General features: G+C 52.6%; 1 protein-coding gene across 3 annotated transcripts; it reads right to left on the bottom strand.

Moving 5' to 3' along the window:
- Positions 1-596: 596 nt before the first annotated feature.
- Cpsf4 (cleavage and polyadenylation specific factor 4) lies at positions 597-11,769 on the bottom strand. 3 transcript variants are annotated; one of them, XM_048368033.1, is made up of 8 exons: positions 11,512-11,769; positions 8,875-8,925; positions 7,668-7,820; positions 6,372-6,467; positions 5,828-5,921; positions 5,245-5,317; positions 3,828-3,923; positions 597-1,431 (listed from the first exon to the last, which is right to left on the bottom strand). In XM_048368033.1, exons 1-8 carry the CDS (start codon positions 11,612-11,614, stop codon positions 1,363-1,365), a joined length of 735 nt encoding a protein of 244 aa, XP_048223990.1. In that variant the 5' UTR covers positions 11,615-11,769; the 3' UTR covers positions 597-1,362. The 3 variants fall into 3 exon arrangements, with proteins under 3 accessions (XP_048223990.1, XP_048223996.1, XP_048223989.1); XM_048368039.1 differs by having other exon boundaries at positions 3,828-3,920; XM_048368032.1 differs by having other exon boundaries at positions 3,828-3,998; positions 11,512-11,761.
- Positions 11,770-11,927: the final 158 nt, after the last annotated feature.

Here is an 11,927-nt window from a genome sequence, read left to right as displayed (position 1 = left end):
TGTGCTGTCATTGTCTGGTGCCCAGGTGCATCTCTGCGGAGGCATGAAGTTCAGACTGTTCAGGACTTTGTCCCAGAACACCTTAGTGATGTCCATGCAGCATTACTAGCCTAAGGGGTCCCATGTCAACTAGTTTCAACTGTCTAGGCTCTGCCCTCATCTGGGAGCACTGGCTACTTGAAGGCCTTCTGTTAGTTGTCACCACCCTATAAAGCAGTGGCCCCATGTCACTGAGAATATCAGACCACTCTTGATCACATTCCCTTCCTCCATTTCACATGAACCTAAGCCCCAAAACTTCCAGGAAGATGTCACTGAGCAATGTGGCACTCCTAGTGAGATGGCTCCATTGGCAGAATGTCCAAGCACTGGCCTGATGCAAGCTTCTTCCTGGCCCTCTGGGTGGCAGGAAGCCGGTACTGAGCTGAGGCCCTCCTAGGTGAGCTGTTTGGACAAGGTGTCCTCCAGCATCTGATAGGCTAACGTTGCCACTGTGGCACAGTGGCCCTTCCCTTCTCTCCATGAGATCTACCAAAGGACAGGAAGTACCAATGTCACCCTCCTCAGAATGCTCATGAGGAATACGACACAGTTAAAAAAAACAAGCTTTAATCAACTTCATAAAAATGGTCTTGTGGTTGAACTGGGATAGGGCCACTCTCCCAGCAGGCTGCAGGTGACAGTTTCACATTTTCTAGGCTCCAGGATGAGGTGATAGGTCCTCTGCATGCTCCATGTCTGAATGACAGTACAGATGCTCTCCATTGGTAGGAGGTAGGTGCAGAAGGATTGGATCAGCTATTGAAGGGTGTGTGTGTGATTCCAGCTTAGAGTGTACCTTAAGCACTGTTAGGCAGGGTGCTCCATAGGAGTGAGCCCAGGAGAAAGGAGGGCCCCAACCAGGGGATGCCTGTGCCTGTTTCAGCTGCTGCCGCCAGGGCCAAGGCCGGACAGGAAGTGACTGAACTTGCCAGGGAAGATGCCCTCACTCATTCAGATCACACAGCATCTGGACTCAGCAGGACATGGAGTAGCTGGTACAACCAGCCCATAGGCTCATATGAGCTGCCCTGAGGGGAAAGGCCATCTTCCATATCCATCTGTGTAGCAGGAGCCTTTTGCCTCAACACTCCCTGCCCCTGAAGGGCTGGTGCCAAGGCATACGTGGTAGTCACTTGGGAGCCCAGCTGAAGCATGTGTCCCTTAAATCACAGCAAAAAGATAGACTAAGAGAGGGCCCCACTGTGGCCCTGCACATGGGCCCCCAGGCTCGGCCAGAGTCCCACTGACGCTACATCCAGTAGTCAAGTGCACACTCCCAGCAGGGCCCCTTGGGCTGCTCTGAGCTGGCTCCAACTGCTGTCACTGTCCACTGAGAAAGGCCAAGTGCCCTTTGGTGCATCTGTTGGCATAGTGTCCTTTTTCACCACACTGGGGATAGCAGGAGAGGGAGAAGAGACAAAACAACATTTTTTCAAATGCAATTTCCATCTAAGGCTGCCCACCAAATGCCAGCCAGGGAAAGACTGAAAATGTTGGTACAATTACTTGAAAACACAGCTGAGAGCTCCAGGAAAAAAACCACGGGGAACTCATGGTGGGTGAAGGCAGAGTAAGGCCATCAGAGTGGCCTTACACAAGTGGGGGCCAGGACAGAGGCCCTCTGTACAAAGATCACTTACCTCTGAGCCAGTGCCTAGGGTGCCCCAAGGGAACAAGGAACAATGTGAGGGAAGCCACCAGGCTCTGGCCAGCTTGGCCATTGCTGTGGGCATGGAGGGTGGGCTGCACCTGAGGGTTTCCCTCTGGCCATACGTATGTCTAGGCTTCCCTTCCGTCAGAGATGGGCAGTGGTTAGCAAGGTGAGTAGAGCTGACTCTATCACCTGACACGTGACTTGCACTGGCTGATTATTCAGGCTTTTCTGTACCATCTGTTCTTGTGACACCCAAAACAGGAGAGAATTTTAAAGAAGTGAATGGCACAGGGTTGGGAGGTTGCTAGGATTCCCAGCTCTGCACTCTTCCTTGCCACTAGATCCCCATTACCCCCCTCCCCTCCCCAGGTTTCCTTCTTTCATTCCACCATCACTACCCATCCACCTCACCTGGTCATGTTACTCAGGATTTAAATTAAGTCTCCCCAGTGATGCCCACTCTGAATTCATATGCACCTTTCCTTTCCATGTCTTTAGACACCCAGGCAGAGCCAGGAGCAAGCCAGACAAATGCCTGGCTGCTGAGCCAGAGTCCTGGGTCCCATCTTTCTTGAGGGCACCTTGTACACCAGGTTAAGCATGCACCCTTTGGCTCCACACTGCCTCTACAAGGCACTGAGGTCAATGACAACAGACAAGAACCAAGGTGTCCAAGTGGCAGTCCTACTGTCACTAGGAGCCAAGGCCATAAACTGTCAACAGAAAACTGGTAAAAGTGATTATGCAGCCATTATAAGTTTAAGATTAGATTTCTTATGTTGGCACAGAAGGGCTCTATGAATTTTGATATATAAATCAGCTGGCCTCAAATGCATGATCCTCCTGCCCCACGCCTTCTAAGTGCTAGGATTACAAGCATGGCCACATATTTGCTCTTTCAATATTAAGATGAGGTTGTGTAACCAAGTTTTCAAGAGTAGTTCGCCATAGGCTTGAAAGCCTCTGGAGGGGGCAGGTTGGTTTAGAAGGGCATGACTAATGGACAACACTTACTGTTCAGTTTTTTGTGCTTGTGAGGAATTCCTGAATATGCAGTCTTGTGGGTTTAGTTCTTTTGCTAGCCATTTCTGTTCATTCCCCCAGTGATGTTTGTATTCTGTATGGCTTGGGTGGCTCCCATGCACCTCAGAGCACATGGAGATGCTTTTATGAGGTGATAGAGGAGTGCAGGGGGATGGGCAAGCAGAGATCAGAAAACCCAGTGTGGCCAGGCACTAGTGGCTCATGCTTATAATCCTAGCTACTCAGGGCCGAGATGGAAGATTATGGTTTGAAGCCAACCCTGGGCAGGAAAGTTTTATCTCCAGTTAACCACCCAAAAGCCAGAAATGGTGCTGTGGCTCAAAGTGATATAGCAGAAAAGCTCAGGGAGAGCTCCCAGGTCCTGAGTTCAAGCCCCAGGACCAGCACAAAAAAAAGAAGACCCAGTGCTTCAGCTCTCATCAGGGGTGTGAACACAGGCAGTTAACTTGCAAATCTTTGTTTTGTTTTTGTTGCCAGTCCTGGGGCATAGACTCAGGGCCTGGGCACTGTCCCTGGCTTCTTTTTGCTCAAGGCTAGCACTCTGCCACTTGAGTCACAGCGCCACTTCTGGCTTTTATCTGTATATGTGGTGCTGAGGAACTGAACCCAGAGCTTCAAGTATACGAGGCGAGCACTCTACCACTAGGCCATATTCCCAGTCCCTAACTTGCAAATCTTCAGTACTTTTCCTCTCCACCCAGAGCCAGGAATGAGAGACAAATTCCTCCACAGGTTTAGGTTCACTTTTCCCAAGCATCCCCTTTTAAGTGTACTTTCCTAATGCAGTTCCTCCCAGCGCAGGCCCAAAGCTGTCCTACTTCTAGCCATAGGCTTCAAGGCACCACTGCTCCCTGCACGTGGCTGCTCCATGCTGGGCCTTGTTGAAGATTCCCTCTCCACTGTGCTCCACCTTGCCCTGACGTGCCACGGGGCTTCAGGCCACCCTAGTATCATCCCCTCCCCCCTTATACTTGCACGCAGCAAAAGCAATGTTTCAATTTTCAAAAGCAACCAGAACATGTGGGGAGTGAGGGCATGGCTGCTGACTTGAGAGAGGCCCCCACCCCTCCCCAAGCTTGAGACTCACCTTGTAACAGGTGACCTGCTCCAGTGGCCGGGGTCCCCGGTTGCCTGCACTGCTGTTCTGACTCTGCATGACCCCGATGACCTGCGGGGCTCTCTGCTGATTGGGAGAAGAGTTCTGACTCGTTAACTGGATCAGGGAGGACGACCTTTGTAATGGCGGATTGTTACTTTGCTGGAAAGAGTTACACAACACGGTTTTACTGCGGAAAACACGTGCACGAAGACTACCGTGGGGACAGAAAAAAAGAGGGCGGGACTGCTCCCCCATGACCAGCAGGAAGAGGGCTCCGCGATGGCCCGGCTCTAGAGAGCGGGTGGAAAAGAAACTTCTGATGATGGTGGCAGTAGCTGCTGCCCGAAAACACCATGCAGACACACAAAAACGAAAAAGAAAAGAAAAGAAAACACCAAAGAGACAAAAGGCGGTCTCTGGGGCAGTGGGGTGAGGGCATGATCAGGCCTTACTTTTGGTTCTGAGGTTCTAGCTTCACGTCAGGATGAACGCTTGGTTCAGCCAGATGTTTAGCAGCCTACACGGCGAGCAACAGTCACAGAAAAACAGTTGGAGCCTGACACTCTGACCTGCATTCTAGGGGCTGACAGGGGCCTCCTCTGGGGAGTCAATGTGACAGAGAGGGCTGGGGGCTCCTGCAGTGGGGCCGGAGCACTGTGGGTTGGAGCTCCAGCCCTGGAAATGCAGCCCATGTGCTGGGAATGGGAAGTCCTGGCTTTCCCCTGGAAGTCTGACTGGTGTGGCATTGCCAGCTCCTGAGGGTGGGTGGAGGGCAGGCTCAGCCACATGGCACTCAAGGCCTGAGTGGGCTTTGGCAAGTGGCTCAGGCCATCCAGGTAAGAAGTAAGGCTTCATAATAGGCAGGCTAGTTTACTGGGAGGAGGGGGGTTTAGGGTGGGGGCGGGGCGGCAATGCTGGAGGCCCTGCCTGCCTTCCTGTGGGCCTAACCGTCCATACTCCCATAACCAAATCAGGGTGTTCTTGATTTGGGGGTTGCTTCCCACATCTGTTTCCCTCTTTCCTTGTACTGAGGCAACAGACCAGCAATACCATGGGATGATCTAGAAACCTACAGTAGTGATCAGTCTGGCCAGAGAGCAATGGTGTAGTCCTGCCCTTCTAGTGCAGACACTCTGCCTAGTGGTGTCTCCTCAGGCAGGCCCCTTCCTATGAAGTCCAATTTTCCTATTTGTGAAGGGAAGTCTGTCCCCACCCAGCTCTCCAGTCGGATGCAGCGACCCTCCTCAAGCTTACACAGAACAACAGAGGAGGCCTCGAAGGCCTCCCGCTCTAAGAGATGCTCCCATCTCCAGAGGCCATGTGAACTGTTCTGCTCTGACGCTCACCCTGTCCCCAGCAGCCCTCAGCTGGGTCGAGGCAGATGCACACCCAGGCGGCACGGTACCTTTGTTGGTGGCTGTGTCTGTTGCGGCAGTGGGGGCTGCTCAGTGGTTCCCATGGGCAGTTCAAATCGAGGGCTGGTCACCACCAGAGGGGAGGAGAAAGAAAAGAGCATGAGAGAGGACCTGCCAGGGGATGTAGGACAATGAAGCACACCCCACCTTGTAAGCAAACATGGCCTAAAGCCCCTAGCACTCAGCCATGCCACTGGGGGCTGCAAGAGTTACAGGAAGAACAGGACAGACAGACACCACAGCCACCCAGAACTGGCAGAGGGATCTTGCCTACTATACAGGAGGGGCTGTTTGAATAGAAGCCCTGTCCTAGGTGTGCTCTACACCACTGTTCATAGGGAACCCAAGCACAGGACTGCCTGGGGTCTCTAAATTTCCCATCAGGCTCAAGGCCTCCCATCCCCAGATAGCCCACAGCAAGGCTGGTCTGGGCAGAGCCGCCATTGGGTTCCAGAAGCAGCAGTAGCCATAAGCGTGGTTTCTCCATTTCCTAACCCAACCAGCCTCTGGGTCTGAGGCCACTCAAGAACCAGCTGCCCCCAGGAGCATCCAGGGTGGGGACAGAGTACTCACTGCATGAATTTACATGAGGGTCCCTCTGGGCAGAATCCCACGAGGTAATTGACGCAGATGACTCTCCGCGTGTGCCGGTGCCTGCACAGGGGACCTGCGGAGCCCAGCGCCAGAGTCATTCAGATGTCCCCTCTGTGGGAGAATGCCCTGGTGTCCCAGACAACCTGGGTACAGAGGACCAGGGCATAGCTCCAGATAACACCTTCGCCTTGTAAGCTGCCCACTATGCTAGAGGCCTGCTTATTTGTGGAGGACAACAGGCAGGACTTGGCCTCTGCACTAGCCTTCTCATTAAAAATACAGGCGAAAATTTCTCCCCCATCTCCCCATGTCCCCACTGGGAGCCCTGAGAGGCGAGGTATGAAAAGGCCTCACAGTTGAATGTGGTGGTGAATGGCAACAATCCCAGACCGAGGAGAATGTTCAAGACCATCCTGGGCTTTGTTTAAAAAAAAAAAAAAAGGCTTCAGCCACACATCAGTTTTTCTGGGACAGGCAGGGTCTTTCCAGATGCCTGGCCAGGGTCCTAGCTCCTGGCACCTACCATGCTTGCAGAAGCCACGGTCGTACCAAGGGCAGTCCTTGATCTTGGACTCCGGGTCTATGTGCAGGAAGGGGCACTCCTTGTTGCTGCATTCCCCTGCAGGAGACCAGACGTGTGGGTTCTTGGAGCAGGGCAGGCCCCATTCGGTCCCTGCACCCTCCCCATGTCCCCTTCAAGTCTTCTCAGATCCCTCTGCCAGAAGTCAGTGCTGCAGTGGGCATCATCATGGCTCATTTCCTCTCCTGCACTTACCAAGAGCCATTTATCTGTCCCACTGCATTATCTACTACCCATCCCTGGGTCACTAGAGCTAAAGCTCCATGGGACAAGGATGGCATCCCTTTGGTGCTCAGAAGAGGGTCCCCAACACAAGCCTGTGGCTCAAGTGACCTGCAGGCACTGAGCTTGCACTAGCATAGGCTCTGCAGGGGACAGGCAAGCAAAGGGACACCAGAGACATGGCAACTGCCAGACCCAGAACTGTCAGCAATTAGGAGGGAGTCCCAGGCCTGCCCCATGAATGTTAGGGAGCAGATACACTGTAGCGGATGGGAAAACCTCAAGATGTGGGGAAGGCCAAGTCCTAACTCAGTTTGCTTTGATGCCAAAACAAGCCACACGTACCATTAAGGTAGCAGCCAAGCCTGCTGGATCACTGAAATGATTAACATCTTGAATAACATAAAGCATTTCCTACACATCTCAGCTCATCAACTGCACAGCTTCCCACAGGTGTGACCAGCTAGGTCCCTGAACAGGGCCTGGAGCCAGCAGATCCAGGGCCAGAGCTAGCCTTTGTTCAAAATTCTGCACTACCCTTGTCCCTAGATCCTGCAGACAGGCTACCCAGGACAGGGGATCCACGCTCCCCAATTAGAGCTGAAAGCATTCTCTCCAGGTAAAGAGTGGGGCTCACTGCCAGAAGAAGTCAGTCCCCTACCCTCCACCGTCCACTATTGTGAGGTCTATTGGCAAAGAGAAGGAAGCTCCTCAGGCTCTGGGCAATCAGCAACCACAGTGCAGAGAGAAGGAGACACAGACTTCTGGGATAGGCTGGCATCCATGCCAGCTACACAGTTCACTTCTCACTGCAAAACCCTTCCTAGTCTCACAGTCCCCAACCTCCAAAGTGCTACACGCCATTTGGGATTACCAGAGCGCCCCAACATTCCTTCACCCCAGAGCCAGCTCAGGCTGCCAGGCTCTGCCCATATTTCAGAAGGGTGGGAGAAGGCAGCAGGGATGTAGTGTCTGCGTCAGCTCTCGGAGGGCCTCCCAGGGTTCCGTGCGGCTTACCGAACTTGGAGTAGAAGTAGCATTCAGGCATCTTGGTCATGTCATACTCATGCAAGAACTCACACTGGTCCCCTTTCTTGCACAACCCCCGAAGCCAGTGCTTGCACACCACTGTCTTTTCACCACTAATGTGGCGGAATGGGCACATGCCCCCTGGCAAGGAAGAAAGGTTGAGGCTGTGAGTCTCCCCACAGGGGAGTGGGGGGGGAAACAGGCCTGGGAGAGCCAGGGTGCCCTCACCCCGCATAGTGAATGGCACATGCTGGATAGCAGAAGAGGTGTCCTGGCAGAGGGAAGCCAGTGTGCTGGCTAATACTTTCAGTTCGTATAGCTATGCATTTTAAGGTGTTTAGGCATCATGATTTTAGTGATATCACTAGAAGATGGAAGCAAAACAAGCCTAAAGTAGGTGGGAGATCCATTTGTTGATTTAATTCAAGCACAGATACAGTGGTAAACAAGCATGAAAAACTATAGGAGTGTTATTAAACACTAGGACTTGGGAAACCCTAAAGGAGAAAGACAACACCAGGAGAAGTGCCAGGTATGTGGCCCATGTCTCTAATTCCAGTACACGAGGATGGTGAGTTGAGGATAGTCTACATTTCATTCATAGTGAATTATCAAAAAAATTTAAATTGTCTATACCCCGGCTCAAGATTAAGATCATAACTGAAGGAATTATATGCACACATAGGTAGAGGTGTCCCACAGCAAGAACTGACCCAGCTAGGTGAGGCAGGACCATCCTCTGGGGATATCAGATGTCTAACTGCTGGTCTTAAAAGACCAGAATGAAGTTGCAACTGAGAAAGACCAAGACCAGCGCTGTTAAGAACTGTCTAGTATGGCCGCCACTCATCACACGTGCCTATCCAGTACTTGAGTGATCATTAGTGTGACCAAAGAACTAGAATTCTTCAGATTTTTATAACACATCTGTGGCTATTGCCTACAGAACTAGCAGAAAGTTATGGAGTCCTGTGTGAAGCTATAAGATGGCACAGGGCAGGGTAACTGAGCAAACTTGGCAATGAGACCAGGAACCAGCGGGGTAATGACACAGTGTGAGGAACTGGCTGGCACCACTGAGCCATCCCCATGCCACGAGCTTCTTATTCAAGCTTCTGACATTTTTTCCCTACATGGAGCAAGATGCCCAGATCTCTACACAGCCTTTAAGATCCTCAAGGGGTAGGGGTCTTACCTTTGCCACAGGCAGCTTTCAAAAAGAATTCGCAGACGGCAGCTCCCGACTCTGGAGAAAGGAGAAAGGCAACAGCATCAACCAAAGCCAGGTGCCACCGCTGTCAGTGACAAACACAATGAGGAAAGGGAAGAGAACCTTTCTGGTCTTTGAGCCAGGACATAGAAAAGAACATAAACAATGCAAAGCCCAACAAAGCCAGCTAAAACCTGCTATTTAAGCCATGCCATACAAAATGAGATGTGTACACCGAGACCATTATTCTGAGCTTTCTGATCACACCTGTCATCCTAGCTATCAAGAGGCAGGGGTAGGAAGACTGAAGTCACCAGTTAGTCCAGGCAAAAGCAAGACCTGAGGTGAAAACAGACTAAAAGCAAAGGACTAGGGGCATGCTACCCTGAGTTTGAACTCCAAACCATCCACCAACACACACACACACACACACAAACAAATAATGGGTAGGTAATACAAGATCAAAGAACTAATTACCCCCAGCTCAGATCTCTTAAGAGGGCTAATTCTAGGAGTCTTTAACAGACGCAGAAGGATGGAATGAAGTTCACAGGAAATACCAACAAGGGAATCAGCCCATTGAGGCCAGATTCCAGGAGGGAGGTGGCAGGTTCCTAGAGAAGCCCATCTACCTGGAGGAGGGGAAGAGGACACCCAGAAGCAGGCCTGCAGAGACCAGGTCACCTGTAATCTACAAAGAGCATCATCCACATAGGTGTGGCAGGCTCTGCTGTCAGAAACAAGACTGCAGAGGCAGTGCCCTGAAGTTGGTGGGCTCCTGAGCCTGCCACCTGATGGGTACAAGAATTCCCTTTTGACAGCTTCTAGAACCAACTGTCCTTGAGCCAGGAAGGCAGCTCAGTGGAAGAGTGCTCATGTGCCAGACTCTGGGGTTCAACCTCCAGTACCACAGAAAATAAACACAAACCCACTCACATGCCTCCCTTGACAACTTGTAAGAGATTCCATGGCTTCCTAAAAGCAGGCAGGTTTTGTTAGGACAGAATTAAACTTTTAGAATTCCGGGGTCTCAAGGGAAGTTATAGGGGGATCACTTTTTGACTTTGAAAAGTTGCATTAGAACAACATAACATTTAGGAAACTCTGAGGCTGGTGCCAGGCAATGAGCAAAGGATACCGAGTCTTGGGGAAAAAAAATATTCTGGGCTAGGAATATAACTCAATGGTAGAGTGTTTATCTAGCATGTACATGGTTCTGGGTCCATTCCCAGTACTTCAATCAATAATTTTTTTAAAAAAGTCAACGCTGCATCATTTCCTAGTCAGAAATTCAGTCCTGGGGACCCCGGTCTCAGGCTGACATTAGAGCACACCTAAGGTGGATTAGACTGTTCTCACACCAAGGAAACAAAGCAAAGGGACCAATGAGGAAAGGATGTGACCTCCAAGAACTTTAACATACTCAGCCCAATCTCAAACAAGCAGTGTATACTGTGCCAAATCACAAACCAGCATTGTATACTAAACACAATCACAAACTAGCACTGCATACTGAACACAATCACAAGTTTATGAAGTCTGAAGCCCAGGCTGGGACAGCACCCATACTAAGCATGTACTCAACCCTTCCAAGGAACATGTATGTGCAGCCCTCACACAGCACCCATCCCCACTGGACTAATGACCCACAGGTGGAATGCCAGGTGGAAAAGGGTAGGATGGGAAGAGCTACCAAATAGGGATCGTCCCATGGCCTCAAACCTGGGCCATCTAGACAGGAGAAGGCTGAATGAGAGTGTGCGCAATCACAAAGCGATCAAAGGTGTTGAGGGATAAGGCTGTGAATGTGAGCAGTTGCTTATTAAGGGTATCAGGTGTAGTAGTATATGCCTGTAATCCCAGCACTCAGGAGGGTACCAGCTGCAGCCCTGTGGCAGTTAGGGGAGACAGGGCAGTAGTGGTGGTGGTGGGGAGGGTCCTCAGCAAATCCTTCCCAACTCTGGGCCTCGAATTCCCCATCAACAGACTGAACTCAGTGGCCTGTAAGAGCCTGAGCTTTGGGGAAGTCCCATCATATTTCAAGGACATCCAGAATGAAGCTGCTGGTTTTAATTAACACGCAAGACACCTCAAACGAGTAGGGGGGTGGAGGATGAGGGTGCCTGGAGCCACCATGTGAAGAGAGATACTTAAAGGGGACTGGCTGAGGGGTCCATCTAAACTGCCTGCCTGCCTGACACAGAACACCCGGAGTTGGGGTACAAAGAAACAGGGCCTGGTCCAGATTTACAATGAGAAGCCCCCATCCCTAAGGAAAGAACGGAGCTTCTAGTTGCGGGGCCCCGGGGGGGTCTCCTGCGGAGAAGCGTAAGTCTTTCCCTCCAACGGCCTAGGTTGAATAAAAACAAGGGCGCTCCATGTGAGTGGGGGGACTGGGAGAGACGGGGGTCTCCGGACTTTCCCCTAGAGGAGGAAGCAGAGGGTTCCCCAGTACACCATGGCCTCGTCCAAGCGCGGCGCCCACAACCCGCCGCCCGAGGACACCCTCGGGGTCAGAGGTCAGACCAGGAAAAGTAGTGGGGAGCTCCCTGGCTCCACAGGGGGGCAAGAGGCCCCAGAAGAGGGGGGTCCCGGGCCCGTCCTCCCAGGTCCCGCGCTCACTGTCCATGCCCGGAAAGGGCAGCGGCTGCGCCCCGAGCTGCTGCTCCACGGCGATCTCCAGGTCGAACTTGATGTGGTCCACGCTGGCGATGATCTCCTGCATGGCGGCGGCGGCGGCCCTCCTCGGCCCGGCTGCCCCTCTGATCTCCGGCCGCCCTCACGCCGCCGCCCGGTTGCCCTGCCGCCCCGCCGCCCTCGGTGCTGCTCCACCGCGCCCGCCGCCGCCGCCGCCGCCGCCCGAAGGATGCCGGGAGCGCCCCAAGCCCGCCTAGGCCTTCCGCCGGCCCAGACCCAGCCAATCGAGCGGCCGACTCCAGCCGCGTTGCCAGACACAGCTAGCCGCCAGCCGAGCGACCGGCTTGTCGGTGCGCCTCACATCCGGCCCAGCGCGAGAGCGCTAGCGACGCGTACTGCGC

The sequence above is a fragment of the Perognathus longimembris genome, chromosome 1 (genome assembly GCF_023159225.1).
Source record: "Perognathus longimembris pacificus isolate PPM17 chromosome 1, ASM2315922v1, whole genome shotgun sequence".
Taxonomy (NCBI): domain Eukaryota; kingdom Metazoa; phylum Chordata; class Mammalia; order Rodentia; family Heteromyidae; genus Perognathus; species Perognathus longimembris.
Note: the sequence above shows the minus strand (reverse complement) of the source record. Positions and strands in the feature narration are given on the sequence as shown.

Coding starts and splice junctions, on each gene's coding strand:
- Cpsf4 (XM_048368032.1), bottom strand. CDS start 11,614: ATGCAGGAGATCATCGCCAGCGTGGACCACATCAAGTTCGACCTGGAG. Junction 8,926..11,511: donor GCCCTTTCCGGGCATGGACA/GTGAGCGCGGGA, acceptor TCCTTTCTCCAG/AGTCGGGAGCTGCCGTCTGC. Junction 7,821..8,874: donor GAAAGCTGCCTGTGGCAAAG/GTAAGACCCCTA, acceptor CTTCCTTGCCAG/GGGGCATGTGCCCATTCCGC.